At 45.1% G+C, this 19,484-nt stretch overlaps 1 protein-coding gene across 1 annotated transcript; it reads left to right on the forward strand.

Annotated features, from left to right (window-relative positions):
• The first annotated feature begins 18,489 nt into the window (after window positions 1-18,489).
• On the forward strand, window positions 18,490-19,083 carry LOC130366680 (olfactory receptor 10A3-like). Its single transcript, XM_056569001.1, has one exon. It carries the CDS (start codon window positions 18,490-18,492, stop codon window positions 19,081-19,083), a length of 594 nt encoding a protein of 197 aa, XP_056424976.1.
• The last annotated feature ends 401 nt before the right edge of the window (window positions 19,084-19,484 follow it).

A 19,484-nucleotide genomic window follows, 5' to 3' on the forward strand; every position in this document is an offset into this window, starting at 1 on the left:
TACTGCCCCTCCGCCATCTATTATTATATCACTATACTGCCCCTCCGCCATCTATTATTATATCACTATACTGCCCCTCCGCCATCTATTATACCACTTTACTGCCCCTCCGCCATCTATTATTATATCACTATACTGCTCCTCCACCATCTATTATTATATCACTATACTCCTCCGCCATCTATTATTATATCACTATACTGCCCCTCCTCCATCTATTATTATATCACTATACTGCTCCTCCACCATCTATTATTATATCACTATACTGCCCCTCCGCAATCTATTATTATATCACTATACTGCTCCTCCACCATCTATTATTATATCACTATACTCCTCCGCCTTCTATTATTATATCACTATACTGCCCCTCCTCCATCTATTATTATATCACTATACTGCCCCTCCGCCATCTATTATTATATCACTATACTGCCCCTCCGCCATCTATTATTATACCACTATACTGCCCCTCCGCCATCTATTATTATATCACTATACTGCCCCTCCTCCATCTATTATTATATCACTATACTGCTCCTCCACCATCTATTATTATATCACTATACTCCTCCGCCATCTATTATTATATCACTATACTGCTCCTCCGCCATCTATTATTATACCACTATACTGCTCCTCCGCCATCTATTATTATATCACTATACTGCCCCTCCACCATCTATTATTATACCACTATACTGCCCCTCTGCCATCTATTATTATATCACTATACTGCCCCTCCTCCATCTATTATTATACCACTATACTGCTCCTCCGCCATCTATTATTATATCACTATACTGCTCCTCCACCATCTATTATTATATCACTATACTCCTCCGCCATCTATTATTATATCACTATACTGCCCCTCCTCCATCTATTATTATATCACTATACTGCCCCTCCTCCATCTATTATTATATCACTATACTGCCCCTCCGCCATCTATTATTATATCACTATACTGCCCCTCCGCCTTTTATTATTATATCACTATACTGCCCCTCCACCATCTATTATTATATCACTATACTGCTCCTCCGCCATCTATTATTATATCACTATACTGCCCCTCCACCATCTATTATTATATCACTATACTGCTCCTCCGCCATCTATTATTATATCACTATACTGCCCCTCCTCCATCTATTATTATATCACTATACTGCCCCTCCACCATCTATTATTATATCACTATACTGCTCCTCCTCCATCTATTATTATATCACTATACTGCCCCTCCTCCATCTATTATTATATCACTATACTGCCCCTCCACCACCTATTATTATATCACTATACTGCTCCTCCGCCATCTATTATTATATCATTATACTGCTCCTCCACCATCTATTATTATATCACTATACTGCTCCTCCGCCATCTATTATTATGTCACTATACTGCCCCTCCTCCATCTATTATTATATCACTATACTGCCCCTCCGCCATCTATTATTATATCACTATACTGCCCCTCCGCCATCTATTATTATACCACTATACTGCCCCTCCGCCATCTATTATTATATCACTATACTGCTCCTCCACCATCTATTATTATATCACTATACTCCTCCGCCATCTATTATTATATCACTATACTGCCCCTCCGCCATTTATTATTATATCACTATACTGCTCCTCCACCATCTATTATTATATCATTATACTGCCCCTCCGCCATCTATTGTTATATCACTATACTGCCCCTCCTCCATCTATTATTATATCACTATACTGCCCCTCCGCCATCTATTATTATATCACTATACTGCCCCTCCGCCATCTATTATTATATCACTATACTGCCCCTCCGCCATCTATTATTATATCACTATACTGCCCCTCCGCCATCTATTATTATATCACTATACTGCTCCTCCGCCATCTATTAATATATCACTATACTGCCCCTCCGCCATCTATTATTATATCACTATACTGCTCCTCCTCCATCTATTATTATATCACTATACTGCCCCTCCGCCATCTATTATTATATCACTATACTGCCCCTCCATCTATTATTATATCACTATACTGCTCCTCCATCTATTATTATATCACTATACTGCTCCTCCATCTATTATTATACCACTATACTGCCCCTCCGCCATCTATTATTATATGACTATACTGCCCCTCCATCTATTATTATATCACTATACTGCTCCTCCCCCATCTATTATTATATCACTATACTTCCCCTCCGCCATCTATTATTATATCACTATACTGCCCCTCCACCACCTATTATTATATCACTATACTGCCCCTCCGCCATCTATTATTATATCACTATACTGCCCCTCCACCATCTATTATTATATCACTATACTGCCCCTCCGCCATCTATTATTATATCACTATAATGCTCCTCCATCTATTATTATATCACTATACTGCTCCTCCTCCATCTATTATTATATCACTATACTCCTCCGCCATCTATTATTATATCACTATACTGCTCCTCCTCCATCTATTATTATATCATTATACTGCCCCTCCACCACCTATTATTATATCACTATACTGCCCCTCCATCTATTATTATATCACTATACTGCCCCTCCACCACCTATTATTATATCACTATACTGCCCCTCCATCTATTATTATATCACTATACTGCCCCTCCGCCATCTATTATTATATCACTATACTGCTCCTCCATCTATTATTATATCACTATACTCCTCCGCCATCTATTATTATATCACTATACTGCCCCTCCTCCATCTATTATTATATCACTATACTGCCCCTCCGCCATCTATTATTATATCACTATACTGCCCCTCCGCCATCTATTATTATACCACTATACTGCCCCTCCGCCATCTATTATTATATCACTATACTGCTCCTCCACCATCTATTATTATATCACTATACTCCTCCGCCATCTATTATTATATCACTATTCTGCCCCTCCGCCATTTATTATTATATCAGTATACTGCCCCTCCGCCATCTATTGTTATATCACTATACTGCCCCTCCTCCATCTATTATTATATCACTATACTGCCCCTCCGCCATCTATTATTATATCACTATACTGCCCCTCCGCCATCTATTATTATACCACTATACTGCCCCTCCGCCATCTATTATTATATCACTATACTGCCCCTCCGCCATCTATTATTATATCACTATACTGCCCCTCCGCCATCTATTATTATATCACTATACTGCTCCTCCGCCATCTATTAATATACCACTATACTGCCCCTCCGCCATCTATTATTATATCACTATACTGCCCCTCCATCTATTATTATATCACTATACTGCTCCTCCATCTATTATTATATCACTATACTGCCCCTCCGCCATCTATTATACCACTATACTGCCCCTCCGCCATCTATTATTATATCACTATACTGCCCCTCCATCTATTATTATATCACTATACTGCTCCTCCCCCATCTATTATTATATCACTATACTTCCCCTCCGCCATCTATTATTATATCACTATACTGCCCCTCCACCACCTATTATTATATCACTATACTGCCCCTCCGCCATCTATTATTATATCACTATACTGCCCCTCCACCATCTATTATTATATCACTATACTGCCCCTCCGCCATCTATTATTATATCACTATACTGCTCCTCCATCTATTATTATATCACTATACTGCTCCTCCTCCATCTATTATTATATCACTATACTCCTCCGCCATCTATTATTATATCACTATACTGCTCCTCCTCCATCTATTATTATATCATTATACTGCCCCTCCACCACCTATTATTATATCACTATACTGCCCCTCCGCCATCTATTATTTTAGTCACCCAGTCAAAAGAATCAATGGTTGACTCATATCTATTTACAGTGCTGACAAAATATCTCACACCCATGTTCTCTGTGCTGTGTTGACTGAGGCCATTGCCTCTCAGTATATCCAGTGGATCTGAGGCTGCCCATGTGCCAGGCATTCAAAATATTCTCTGACATTTTTGCCTGTGGATTTCTGTGCCAATATTTGTCTGCGTGAAGGCGCAAATTGTGTCAAAAGTCACATGTGGTGAGGCCACTTCCCCCACCTCCTTCATACAAAGCTGTGTCCCCTTCTATGCACCCTTGGTGTGCCAATAGCACCGAAATGATGCAAAGAGAAAAACTAAGTGAACATTGAATTTAATAATATTTAGATCCACCTTTAGCAACAATCAACTCTTCCAAACATATCCTATAGCAGCATATAGTATTTTCTGAACATATAGAAGACATTGGCCCTCATTTACTATTGCAAACCCGACATGTTTTGTCTGGTTGTGCAGCAGATTCTGTTGCATTGCGCCAGAAATTCTGTCTGTGCCAGATTTTGTGCAAGAATTGAAAAACCCAACTAACCCCAGGGAAATGGGGCGTGGACTCAGAAAAGGGGCGTGTTCCTGACATTTTCACTAGAGATGAGCAAACTTTTCAAAAATTCGATTCGGCCGATTCGCCAAATTTTCCGAAAAAGTTAGTTTAGTTTCGAATTTTTTTGCGGCGAATCTATGTTAAAAAAAAAGGCTATTTCTAGCCTACATACAGCCTCTATAGGGGTATAGAACACTTTGCTGTGTTCTAAAACGCATATGGAGTGTCCTAGGGTAGTGAAATAATACTGTTATTCAGAATAACATGCAGATTACCGACATCGCTCTTAGAATCACTGCCGCACAGCAGCACAATGACAGAGCCTGGTGGTGGCATCAGTGTCAGGAGACCATATAGTGACTGAATGACACAGTGTGGAGGTGTTGGCAGCATGAGGACACCATATAGTGACTGAATGACACAGTGTGGAGGTGTTGGCAGCATGAGGACACCATATAGTGACTGAATGACACAGCATGGAGGTGTTGGCAGCATGAGGAGACCATATAGTGGCTGAATGACACAGTGTGGAGGTGTTGGCAGCATGAGGAGACCATATAGTGGCTGAATGACACAGCTTGGATGAAGCTGAAGCATGAGGACACCATATAGTGGCTGAATGGCACAGCGTGGAGGTGTTGGCAGCATGAGGACACCATATAGTGGCTGAATGACACAGCGTGAATGTGTTGGCAGCATTAGGACACCATATAGTGGCTGAATGGCACAGTGTGGAGGTGTTGGTAGCATGAGGACACCATATAGTGGCTGAATGGCACAGTGTGGAGGTGTTGGCAGCATGAGGACACCATATAGTGGCTGAATGGCACAGTGTGGAGGTGTTGGCAGCATGAGTGTTAAGCCGAGCGCTCCGGGTCCCCGCTCCTCCCCGGAGCGCTCGCAGCGTTTTCCTGTTCGCAGTGCCCTGGTCAGTTCCGCTGACCAGGAGCGCTGAGATAGTGTCCCTAGCAGGGATGCGATCCGCGATGCGGGACGCGCCCGCTCGCGGTTCGCATCCCGGCATGCTTACCAGTCTTGTTCCCCGTCTGTACAATCCCGGTGCGTGTGGTCCCGCTCCCTAGGGCGCACGCGCGCCGGATCTCTGCGATTTAAAGGGCCAGTGCGCCGCTGATTGGCGCCTGGTTCAAATTAGTGTTATCACCTGTGCACCTCTCTATATAACCTCACTTCCCCTTCCCTGTATTGCCGGATCTTGTTGCCTTGTGCCAGTGAAAGCGTTCCTTGTATGTCCCAAGCCAGTGTTCCAGACCTCCTGCCCTTGCCTCTGACTACGATCCTTGCTGCGTGCCCTGACCTTCTGCTACGTCCGACCTTGCTCTTGCCTAATCCCTTATACCGTGCCTATCTCAGCAGTCAGTCGGGGTTGAGTCGCTATCGGGTGGAACGACCTGGGGGTTACCTGCCGCAGCAAGTCCATCCCGCTTTGCGGAGGGCTCTGGTGAATACCAGTGACCCCTTAGACTCCGTTCCCCTGGTACGGCCCATGTCATCACCCCACTGACACAGAGGATCCACCACCAGTATCCTCACAGTACCCGGATCCTGACAATGAGGACACCATATAGTGGCTGAATGACACAGCTTGGATGAAGCTGAAGCATGAGGACACCATACAGTGGCTGAATGGCACAGCGTGGAGGTGTTGGCAGCATGAGGACACCATATAGTGGCTGAATGGCACAGTGTGGAGGTGTTGGCAGCATTAGGACACCATATAGTGGCTGAATGGCACAGCGTAGAGGTGTTGGCAGCATTAGGACACCATATAGTGGCTGAATGGCACAGTGTGGATGTGTTGTCATCATGAGGACACCATATAGTGGCTGAATGATACAGTGTGGAGGTGTTGGCAGCATGAGGACACCATATAGTGGATGAATGGCACAGCCCGGAGTTGCCAGCAGCATGAGTAGGCACTAGGCCTTCACAATCCCTAAGTTTAAAAGATGAATTAAGAAATTTAAACCGAAGATATTGGATAGCGGGTGCTACCTATGAGAAAATTTGAAATTCCCAGACCCAGGCCCTACAGCGGCATCAGTAACCCATATATTGCCTGAATGACACAGCCTGGAGTTGCTTGGTGCACAAGTACACACCAGGGCTTCACAATGCCCCCCCCCCAAAAAAAAACCCACAATTTTAGAAATTTTTGAAAAAGATTTTGGATAGCGGGTGCTACCTATGAAAAAATTTGAAATTACCAGACCCAGGCCCCACCACAGCGGCATCAGTAACCCATATATTGGCTCAAGGACACAGCCTGGAGTTGACTGATGCACCAGTACACACAGGGCTTCACAATCCCCCCCAAAATCAACACAATTGTATAATAAAAAAAAAAAAATTATACCTTTGTGTAAAAACAAGCACATATCCAACAGTTCAGAAGGCTCTATAATGCAGGAATGTGGACCACCCAAAGGCATTCTTCTCAAAAATAATAAACCACACAATGTTTCAAATAAAAAAAAAAAAATTATGACATATGTGTGTAAGCGCATCTATCTCCAAGAGATCAGATCACCAAAGGAGTTTTTTCGCCAAAAATGATTAAGCAGAGTTAATCCCTCTCCGTATTTTTTATTTTTTTATTTTCATTAAAAAATCACACGCAACAAGCGTTCCGTTGGGTAACGATTAGCATTCAGCAAAATTCAATTTTATTACTGATAAAATTATCAGTAAATTTAAAAATAACACTACCCAAGAGTGTTTAATTACCCCATACATGGCACCAGGAGCAGTCAGGAGTAGGCCTCAGCAGTACCCAAGAGGCTTTAATAACCCCTTACCTTGCCCGATCAATTGCGAGATCGAGCAATAACAGGTGTGTTATGGCCTCAGATGTCTAGCGCTCCACTGAACGGATTAGCGTGTCTCTATCTTTCACCGACAGGTGCGGGTAACCCACTACCTCTTTGAAAGGTAAGCTGCCTCGAAGCAGGTGGTCTCCCCCGGGCACGTTTGTCTCCTGAATTTCCACTACTGCCACACCATGCTGGCTGCCAACCGTGCTACCGCCTTGCTGACTCAAGGGCAGCCTGCAACTCTCTTCTCCTGATGATGATTAAGTCCCTTCTGCACCCGACACCCGTTGGCGATAGGGATCATTTTTGCCAGGAAAGAAGAATCACAGCTAAGTGCGGGTCATAATCTCGGGTTCATTAAGTCCCTTCCCCTTGTACACACCGCATGTCTCTACTAACAATTGGATGGTTTAGTGAGGTCCTCGGATAGGCCCAGGCGGGGTAGGAGAAGGCCCTGGCAGAGCACTGAGAATTTAACGATCATTGTTGAAATTTGCATTAAGCATGTATTTAGCTACTGCTAAACTTCAAAAAATTATAGGCCCAAGGCCTGAGGCACCAGGGAGGCAAGTAGTTCCTGAAAGACACTGAATGATTCTGGAGCAGTCATTCGCAGTACCCAAGAGGGTTTCATAACCCCTTACATTTAAAGATCAATGTTGACATTTGCATTAAGCATGTATTTAGCTACTGCTAAACTTCAAAAAATTATAGGCCCAAGGCCAGAAGCATCAGTTTCCCCCATATTAGGAGCATAGTTGTCCCCCAGATTAGGCAGCATATATGTCCCCCAGATTAGGAGCATAGTTGTCCCCCAGATTAGGAGCATGGTTGTCCCCCAGATTAGGCAGCATAGATGTCCCCCAGATTAGGCAGCATAGATGTCCCCCAGATTAGGCAGCATAGATGTCCCCCAGATTAGGAGCATACTTGTCCCCCAGATTAGGCAGCATAGATGTCCCACAGATTAGGCAGCATAGATGTCCCCCAGATTAGGCAGCATAGTTGTCCACCAGTCAGCGCGGGCCGGTCAGAGCCAATCAAAGGGCCGTATATGGCAAACGGGCTATACAATGCCCAGGTCTGCCCCAGAGGGTTTCATAACCAACCATAATTGAGAAAATTTTGTTGTAGGAGCATGGTCAATCTACTCCGAGCCATCTCGCATTGGTGGCTGGAAATCCTGGCTGATCCATCCCTGATTCATCTTGACAAACGTCAGTCTCGCCACATTTTTAGTGGACAGACGACTTCGCCTAGGGGTGACTATGGCCCCGGCCGCACTAAACACCCGCTCTGATGGCACACTACTGGCCGGGCAGGACAGCTTTTCCAGGGCAAACTCTGCTAGTTGTGGCCATAAATCAAGTTTGGCCGCCCAGAAGTCAAGCGGATCTTCAATGGTTGTTGGCATGGCCATGACAAGGTATGCCACCAAATGCTGGTTCAGGTCCAGCTCCATGTCTACCTGCTGCTGATGAGTTGCTTCACTATGCGGGTGAAGAAAGCTACTCATCAGCGACTGTAGACTCAGGCTGCTGCTGATTGAGCTGGTACTGCTCCTGCCACCCCTCCCCTCCCCAGCAGCCATGGCAGTGGAAGGTGAGCGCAGAGGGCCCCCCGAGTCAGACCTGCGAGTGGATGGACCATGTGGCCGATAGGCATCAGCCAACTGACTACGTAGAAACTCTCTGTAGTAGGTCAGTTTGTCCTCCCTCTCAGTGGGTGTAAAAAAGGCCCCCATTTTGGGACGGTAGCGAAGGTCTAATAAGCTGGAGATGCAGAAGTCATCCCGCTGACGAATTTTGACAAATCGGTGGTCACTACGCAAGCAACTGAGCATGCAACGAGCCATTTGTGTCACGATTCGGCTGGCTGGAGGTGGATCCTCTGTGCCAAAGAGGGATTGGCGTGGACCGTGTCGGTGGACCGGTTCTAAGTTGCTACTGGTATTCACCAGAGCCCGCCGCAAAGCAGGATGGTCTTGCAGCGGCGGTAGCAACCAGGTTGTATCCTCCGGCAACGGCTCAACCTCTCTGACTGCTGAGATAAGCACGGTACAAGGGAGTAGACAAGAGCAAGGGCGGACGTAGCAGAAGGTCAGGGCAGGCAGCAAGGATCGTAGTCAGGGGCAACGGCAGGAGGTCTGGAACACAGGCTAGGAACACACAAGGAAACGCTTTTACTGGCACAATGGCAACAAGATCCGGCAAGGGAGTGCAGGGGAAGTGAGGTATAAGTAGGGAGTGCACAGGTGATGATACTGATTAGGCCTGCTGCTCCAATCAGTGGCGCAGTGGCCCTTTAAATCGCAGAGACCCGGCGCGCGCGCCCTAAGGAGCGGGGGGGCGCGCGCCGGGACAACACAGACGGGGAACGGGTCAGGTACGGGAGCCGGGATGCGCATCGCGAGCGGGCGCGTCCCGCGTCACGAATCGCATCCCGGCTGGGAGTAATATCGCAGCGCACCCGGTCAGCAGGTCTGACCGGGGCGCTGCGAATGAGAGGACGCTGCGAGCGCTTCGGGGAGGAGCTGGGACCCGGAGCGCTCGGCGTAACAATTTGGGCCAGTGACTCGGAGGGACTACCTGCCTCCATCTCCACTGCATACTTCCACGGTCTGTCTGGGTCTTCTGTCTCAACTTCCTCATAACCCTCCAGCTCATGTGGCTGCTGCTGCTCCTCTCCTGTCCGAAGACTAGAAATACCGGCCATCTCATCCAACCTAAACTGTGCCCCGCTCTGCCCCTCATCATCCTCCTCCTCCATTTCAGCCCCCACAGGGCTCATGTAGCCTGAAGATGTAGGTGCAACATCTCCATTGCCGTGACCAGCCATGGTTTCAATCATTTGTTGTAGGAAATGTAGGAGTGGAATTACGTCGGTCATGCCGTAATCCAGGCGACTCACAAATAATGTGGCTTCTCCAAAGGGCCTCAGCAAACGGCAGGTGTCACGTATGAGCTGCCACTGGTTCACATTGAAGTTACACAGGGGAGTACTCCTATCTGCTTGGATCATCAAGAAATCGGTGATGGCTTTTCTTTGTTCGTAAAGTCTGTCCAACATATGGAGGGTGGAATTCCAACGTGTGGCAATGTCACAAATAAGAATATGTTGCGGGATACCGTTTTGACGCTGCAGCTCAAGGAAGGTGTGCTTGGTGGTGTACGAGTGGCTGAAGTGCATGCACAGTTTCCTTGCCATTTTCAGGATGTTTTGCAAATGGGGTGAAGACTTGAGGAAGCGCTTGACAACCAGATTCAACACGTGTGCCATGCAGGGCGCATGTTTCACACTTCCTTGTCGCAGCGCGGACACGATGTTCTTCTTGTTGTCGGTCATCATGGTTCCCATTTCCAGATTTCCTGGAGTAAGCCATACTCGGATTTCTTTACGAATGAACTTTAGCAGTTCCTCCCCTGTGTTACTCCGTTCGCCAAGGCAAACCATGTGAAGAACAGCTTGACACCGCCGTGCACTACACACATGGTACGATGAAGGGCCACCGAGATTTGGACGTGCAGTGGAAGGCGAGGACACGGTGGAGGATGAGGAGGCGGCGTCGCACACTGTAACAGGACCAACTGCCTGTGAGCGAGAGCGTGGAGGAGGAAGCGGTGTGACCTTTCCAAGTTGCTGTTGTGGCTGTGCAGGAACCACATTTACCCAGTGGTCCGTAAAAGACAAGTATTGTCCCTGCCCGTAGTTATAGCTCCACACATCGGCGCTGCCGTGCACTTTTGAACACACCGACAGGCTCAAGGACTGGCCCACCTTCTCTTGTACAAACTTATGCAGGGCTGGTACTGCTTTTTTCGCAAAGAAATGAATGGGCACATACTGTTGTCTCTTGGACATGGCTTCGCCGATGGATTGTTGGCGGAATGGCTGACTAAAAGCGGGAGAAGCAGGAGCAACAGAAGGAGGGTTTGACACACAGTTCCCTTTGACTGAGGTGGTGGAGCCTTGGCTGGAAGAAGGAGGGAGCGGATGACCACTGGGTGATGCAGCAGGCGGGACCACTACATCCGAGCCGCGGTTCTCCCAGGCCGCTTCATGGTGGCGAAGCATGTGTTGATGCAGGGCCGTGGTGCCGACATTGGGACCCTGGCCACCCTTCAACTTCTGCTGACAGATCTTGCATGTGGCTACGTGAACCTCCTCCGGATGCCTTATGAAAAACTTCCACACCGCCGAGTAGCTGATTTTCCCACCCGCAGTCCGCACTAATTGACTGCTACTGGCGCCGTCTCCAGGAACCCCTGTTCCACTACCTCGCGGAAAGGTAGGATGCCGCGAAGCAGGTGGTCTCCCCCGGGCACGTTTGGCTCCTGAATTTCCACTACTGCCACCACGCTGACTGCCAACCGTGCTACCGCCTTGCTGCCTCAAGGGCAACCTGCAACTCTCTTCTCCTGATGATGATGAAGCCCCTTCTGCACCCGGCTCCCAATTGCGATCGGCTTCATCATCCTCAACAGTTGTGTGCACGTCACTGATGTCCTCCTCATGTTCCCCAATAGTGTCTGCTTCAGGACCCTAAACACTTGCAACACAGCCTCCCACGTCACTCTCCGATTCACTACTTGGCCGCCTAGCGGAGCAAGCGGCGCATGTCTCCTACCCTTCTTGGCTGGGCAGTAGCTGCTGACTGTCCTCTATTGGATTGTCCTCAGTAAATAGTGGAGCTGAACCCACAGCATAAGATACTTCTTTAGGAGAGGGAGCAGCATAGGACAAAGGCAATGGGAGGACACGGACTGCTCCCGGGCCATGCCAACTAAGGGTTGTGTCTGAGGAACCCACCGACTGTTGACTGGGGGTGTCAGATGTCACTTGTGAGGATGTGGATGAGCGTGTTAACCAATCAAGGACGGCAGATGGGTTGCTGGTGGAGACACGACCGCTGGCTGATAACGGGAGCTCAGGCCTCTCGCTGCGACTCCTGCTGCCACTCGCCCCAAGTCTGCTGCCAACTCTGCCTGAAGTATTTAGGCCTCTGCCACTCCTCTGTGCACGTCCTAACACTTCTCTGCCTGACATACTTAGTGCGTTTATGAGGGTATTACAATACGCTACACTACTCTTTAAACAGTATTTGTCTAGATCAGCAGCAGGTGATTACTTATGACTGTCCTTGAACAGTATGTAGGCCCTTGACAGATTAACAGGTACTAGATGGTACAATATTTGGATGTACCTATGTGGTATGCACTGATGAGGGCAGTACTATGCCTAACTATTAGCAGAAAAAAATCTGTATTTTTGTAAAACACCAGCCAGTGGATACTATTGTTTGGACTTTGACGGTATGGAGCACCTTGACAGCTTAACAGGTACTAAATGGTACAATACTTGGATGTACCTATGCAGTATGCACTGATGAGGGCCTATTAGCAGAAAAAAACTGTATTTTTGTAATACACCAGCCGGTGGATACTATTGTTTGGACTTTGATGGTTTGGAGCACCTTGACAGCTTAACAGGTACTAAATGGTACAATGCTTGGATGTACCTATGCATTATGCACTGATGAGGGCAGTAATATGCTTAACTATTAGCAGAAAAAAGCAGTTTTTTTGTAAAACACCAGCCGGTAGATACTATTGTTTGGACTTTGACGGTTTGGAGCACCTTGACAGCTTAACAGGTACTAAATGGTACAATACTTGGATGTACCTATGCGGTATGCACTGATGAGGGCAGTAATATGCCTAACTATTAGCAGAAAAAAAATCTGTATTTTTGTAAAACACCAGCCGGTGGATACTATTGTTTGGACTTTGACGGTTTGGAGCACCTTGACGGTTTAACAGGTACTAAATGGTACAATACTTGGATGTACCTATGCGGTATGCAGTGATGAAGGCAGTAATATGCCTAACTATTAGCAGAAAAAAATTCAGTATTTTTGTAAAACACCAGCCGGTGGATACTATTGTTTGGACTTTGACGGTATGGAGCACTGTCAGGATCCGGATACTGTGAGGATACTGGTAGTGGATCCTCTGTGTCAGTGGGGTGATGACGTGGGCCGTACCAGGGGAACGGAGTCTAAGGGGTAACTGGTTTTCACCAGAGCCCGCCGCAAAGCGGGATGGTCTTGCAGCGGCAGGTAACCCCCAGGTCGTTCCACCCGATAGCGACTCAACCCCGACTGACGGCTGAGACAGGCGCGGTACAAGGGATTAGGCAAGAGCAAGGTTGGACGTAGCAGAAGGTCAGGGCAGGCAGCAAGGATCGTAGTCAGGGGCAAGGGCAGAGGGTCTGGAACACTGGCTTGGGACACACGAGGAAACGCTTTCACTGGCACAAGGCAACAAGATCCGGCAATGCTGGGAAGGGGAAGTGAGGTTATATAGAGAGGGCACAGGTGTGAGCACTAATTGGGCGAGACGCCAATCAGGGGCGCACTGGCTCTTTAAATCGCAGAGAGCCGGCGCGCACGCGCCCTAGGGAGCGGGGCCGCGTGCGCCGGGACAGAGCCGTCGGGGAACATGACGGGTGAGGAGACCGGGATGCGAGCCGCGGGCGGGCGCGTCCCGCTATGCGGGTTGCATCCCGCCGGTAACATTAATGCAGCACTCCCGGTCAGCGGGTCTGACCGGGGCGCTGCAAGAAGGTGAACGCCACGAGCGCTCGGGGGAGGAGCAGGGACCCTGAGAGCTCGGCGTAACAGTACCCCCCCCCCACTTGGGTCTCCCCCTCTTTTTGGAACCCAAAAACTTGCGAATGAGCTCCTTGTCGAGGATATTATCCTCGGGTTCCCAAGACCTCTCTTCGGGGCCACAATTCTCCCTATCTACGAGAAATTTTTTCTTACCTCTGACCATTTTGGACGCAAGGATTTCCTTAACAGCGAAGACATCGGAGGAGCCAGAGACAGGAGCTGGAGCGACAACCTTGGAAGAGAAGCGGTTAAGAACAAGAGGTTTGAGAAGAGAAACATGAAAAGCGTTAGGAATACGGAGAGAAGGGGGAAGAAGAAGTTTGTGGGAGACAGGATTGATTTGACTCTCTATTTTAAAAGGTCCAAGATAACGTGGTCACAGCTTATAGCTGGGAACACTGAAGCGGATATACTTGGAAGAGAGCCACACTTTGTCCCCAGGAGCGAAGACAGGAGGAGTTCTTCTCTTTTTATCGGCATGTTTCTTCATACGAGACGAGGCCAGTAGGAGTGACTTTTGGGTTTCCTTCCAGATGATAGAGAAATCCCGGGTAACTTCATCAACGGCAGGCAATCCAGAAGAAGTGGGAATGGGGAGGGGGGCAGAGGGTGATGGCCGTACACCACAAAGAACGGGGCTTTGGCGGAGGATTCAGAGTTTTTGAAATTGTACGAGAATTCAGCCCAGGGTAGAAGGTCGACCCAATCGCCATTGGGGATGATAGGAGGACGAAAAATGTAATTTGATTTTTAATTGATTACAGAGAGCTCTCCAAAATTTTGATACAAATTGGACGCCTCTATCCGAGACGATATGCGTGGGTAGCCCGTGAAGGCGAAAAATATGCATAAAAAATTGCTTCGCCAACTGTGGCGCAGAAGGAAGACCTGGAAGCGGAATTAAATGTGCCATTTTGGAGAAACGATCAATGACCACCCAGATGACGGTGTTGCCATGGGATACAGGCAGATCCGTAATCAAATCCATGGCAATTTGAGACCATGGTTGCTCAGGAACAGGTAAAGGAAGGAGGAGTCCAGCAGGCTTCTGGCGAGGGGTATTGTCCCGGGCACAAACTGTACAGGCCCGAATGAAATCAGCGACATCACCCTCCAGCGTAGGCCACCAATATAAATGAGAAATAAGTTGGATGGACTTCTTGATGCCAGCGTGGCCAGCGAGGTGAGAGGAATGTCCCCACTTGAGGATCTTGAGGTGCTGGCGTGGAGGAACAAAGGTCTTTCCAGGAGGAGTTTGCCTAATAGAAGCTGGAGCATAGGAGACCAGGCACTCAGGAGGTACTATGTGTTGTACAGGGGCTTCAGATTCGGTAGCATCAGAGGAACGTGAAAGGGTGTCAGCCCTGACGTTTTTGTCAGCAGGACTAAAGTGAATCTCGAAGTTAAAGCGGGCAAAAAACAACGACCACCTAGCCTGGCGAGGGTTCAGACGTTGGGCAGACTGGAGATACGAGAGATTCTTGTGATCAGTGTAGATGACAATGGAGTGTTTGGAACCTTCCAGTAGATGTCTTCTACTCTTCTACAACCTTCTGCCACCCATGTACACTCTTATACATCACTCTGTCACCCATGTAAACTCCTACACCCCTCTGCCACCCATGTACACTCTTCTACACCCCTCTGTCACCCATGTAAAAAAAAGTGCAGAGCCTAGTAGGTTTGTTTTGCAGAATTGTGGCTGTAATAAATTGTCATGATGGCCAGGTCAGATGGAGAAGAAAAGGAAATGACGCTGATTAGAGAAGACGTCATTTTTGAGTTAGTGTCTAAAAGTATCTGCAACGCTTTTCCCTTTTTTCTTTCTTTATTTTTTATTTATTTATTTATTTATTTATTTTGTTTGCTCGTCAACTTCGGTCAGGTTGCCCCGCAAAAATCTTTCTTTCGGAGGGGTGCTCCGAGCCGAAAAAGGTTGTGAAACACTGCCCTAGAGGAATGGCTCCCAAAGGTCCGTAAGATATGTACCTTAGATGAAATGTCTTGCAGATCTTCTAGACCCTATGCCTATTTTCTTAAAATATGGACAACCCAGATGATTAGCCCATATTCTCTTAATGCGGGTTTGCTAAAGAATAATATGTTTGGTAGATCTACAATATAATTACCCTCACAATAGATAACTATCAAGGGGTTGTTTTTGGAGTCAATTAGTCACCTACAACATCCCCCACCCCCACCCCTTTCTCTTTTTTCTCCCCTTATTTATTTTTTACCAGTTCTCTTTAATTGTCCTTTTTTTCTCATAATGCCAATACTGTATTTGTAAGTGTGATTTGTAATTGTAATATAAATGTAATATGGTGGCTGTTGCTGATGAAGCCTTATTTCCCATTTTTCTTTTGTAAGTGTATTTATCTTAATAACTTGATAATTTTTATTTTTGAACCTCTTGTTCATATGTTTACTAAAACGAATAAAAACTATGAGAAAAAAAAACCGTTATTAAAATAAAAACTCCCAAGTTAACTTGTTAACCCTTTTATATTATGTTTTTCTTCTTATAAACAAAACAAACATAAATAAATTAATACATGAAAAATAAAGTTAAAATAAAAATACTACAACTCCCACTATGTCTGAGGTTCTTCTGGCATGATGGGAGTTGTAGCTTTGCAAAAACTGGATTGTCAACATTTAAGCAAGTATGGAATGGTTCCCGAGCTGATTACAGGTCCCAATCAGGCCCGCACATGGTCTGGGTATTATGGGGCCAATTTCTACTATGGAAGCAAATCAATTGGCCTCATCATGCCCAGACAGTGTCTTAGCATTACATGAGCTGTAGTCAGCCTGGGAACTGTTCTGTATAGTGCACATCTTAGTTATCCAAATAGTGTCATTCTTGCTGTTGCAAAACTGAAACTCCAATGATGCCTGAGAATCTGTGCATTTTTTATACTTATAAATAAAAAAAAATTTTTCCTAACCAGCCAGGTATGGCAAGGGCCATTTATTTAGGCTATTGCCAGCCTAATAATGCCAGCCAGTTACAGCCCCAGGTATGTACCATCCTTTTTTGATGGCCTGGGCCTTCCAGTGCCCGGCTCTTCCCAGATCCCCAGTTGTCAATGGGAACTGGTCTAAAAAATGGAGGTTAGTCTTAGCTGTTTTACATGCTAAGTCCCAGCTCAGTAATGGATGCTCTTCAGACACTTCCACTATTACACACAAGGTTTGAAAAAAACTTTTATTGAAAAAAAAAAATTGCCCCAAGGCTCCTCATTAATACCTATTTTTAGTAAGTCTCTTTCCTGTAAAAGAATAAAAATAAAAAAATCCAATCCTTTCCAGCATCTTTTGCAGGGCAGCAGAAAATTTAAGGCCCACAGCCAGAAAATTGTTCTGCTTTTGTCTAGGAAACCCCATAGCAGTTGACAAATGCCAGCAAGCCAAGGCTATGGATAGCAGAGTAAGCTCGCTCTGTAAGGCAGGGTGAGGAATCTATTGCAGTAAGCTGGGGATGTAGATTTGGTTGAAGCAAACAATTCCTAAAGTTCTGACAGAACATGAGTCCTACGGGTACGATTTGTGTATAACATAACCTCTTTGACTGTATTGATTATCTGTTATGATGATCCTCCCACATAAGTCAATTGTAATCATAGTCCTTTATATAATTTCCTTTACTACTTTATATAATTTCCTTTACTACTAGTATTATAAAAAAAAAATACAATGAAAACTTATTGTTAAAAGAAAAAATGTAAACTGAAAATGAATGTTTCAGTATCTAATGCCAATCAGTGAAAAAGAAGGCAGGTGACACATTCATTTATTATCTTTTGATTAGACTTTTGTTCAGCTTTTTATTCATTATTATTACCCCTGAGACTGATTATTTTTTGTCTCTAATTTAAATACCTTGAGAGTCGATGTTACAAGAGTTTGCTGTTAAATTATCCCCAATGGTCCCTTCCTCAAGGGGTATAAATGTTAAATATATAAAGAGCATAATATCCTATGGCAGTTTTATTGACAGAAGAAACCAGGCTTGTTTCTTGACTATTGAATATAAGTATGTGATAAATGCTTACCGGGATAAGGACTAAGGCTGGCAAAGAAAATATTTCTAAGGAAAATCAGCTTCAGAGTATTAGAATGAAAGACCTGTTCATCATCATTAATCATCAATCATAAATTCATCACAATGCTCTACTAGATGCCTTCTTATTACATTTCGATGCATTTAGATGAAGTTACATAACATGAACTCCACAAAGATCTCCGAGCTTCTTCTCCTTGGATTCCCGACTCTTTATAATTACAAGTTTCCTTTCTTCTCTATTGTCCTTTCCATGTATTGTATGACTATATGTGAGAACCTCCTGATCATTCTCCTGGTGTCCACAAGCCAACGTCTCCGTTCTCCAATGTATTTCTTCCTTGGACATTTGGCCCTGTCAGACGTTATCCAAATATCAAATATTGTCCCTAAGTTGCTGGATGTTATCATAAAGGCGAGGAGTGTAATTACTTTTGGTGGGTGTCTAACTCAGTTTTACCTTTATGGGGTGTCAGTCAGTGCCGCATGTTTTTTGCTCACAGCCATGTCCTATGACCGGTTCTTGGCCATCTGTAAACCGCTACATTATACAGCAATAATGAGTGTCCAGCTTAGATACAGCCTGGTCATCTCCTCCTGGGTACTTGGCTTGATGTTTGTACTCATAACACTTGTACTTGTATGTGACTTAGACTTCTGTGGGCCGAATGTGATCAACCATTTCTTTTGTGACTTAGCTCCACTTTTAGAACTTTCTTGCTCAGACACCACAGTTGTGGGTATTGACATTTTTATCCACTCTATTCTAATAGTTCTATTACCTTTCTTATTCATTATTATAACTTATGTTCATATCTTTATCACCATCTTTGGAATTTCCTCCATATCAGGCCGACAAAAAACCTTTTCCACCTGTAGTTCTCACTTGGCGGTTGTCTCTATCTATTATGGGTCCATGCTCATGATCTACATGGTCCCTCAGAGAGGACATTCACTGACTGTTAACAAGTTTGTTTCCCTTTCCTATATTGTTCTAACCCCCTTTCTAAATCCTTTGATATACAGTCTAAGAAACAAAGATCTCCAGTCTTCTATGATTATATACCTAATGGCTTGTATTAGGAAAAGTGTCTTGTAGTAGAAGAGAGAGACATGGACCTTCTAAGAATTAGAGACTTTGCTCTCTTTGTTGTCAAAATAATTTTTTTTTTTATTTTAACAAAATAAAAAAATAAAGATCGTATAATTCTAAATTTTGATAATAGTAATATTATATTTTATTAATTAGAATAGAAAATTGCTTTTTATAGTAAAATGTTTCCCTTGAAAACATTTTTTTTTCAATTTTATTACCATTTTAGTATTGTGGAAATGTTTCTGATGAAATTAGCTGAATTTTCTATATGATGCAGGTAATAATCAAAAGGTACATTCATTTTATTTATCAATTTTTTAAAATATCGTTGATAACATTTTCTTCATAGACCACAGGCCATTTTTTTTTTTAGTAAGCATTAAAGGGGTAATCAGGGATTTTTT

Source organism: Hyla sarda, chromosome 4 (assembly GCF_029499605.1).
Source record: "Hyla sarda isolate aHylSar1 chromosome 4, aHylSar1.hap1, whole genome shotgun sequence".
Classification (NCBI taxonomy): Eukaryota; Metazoa; Chordata; class Amphibia; order Anura; family Hylidae; genus Hyla; species Hyla sarda.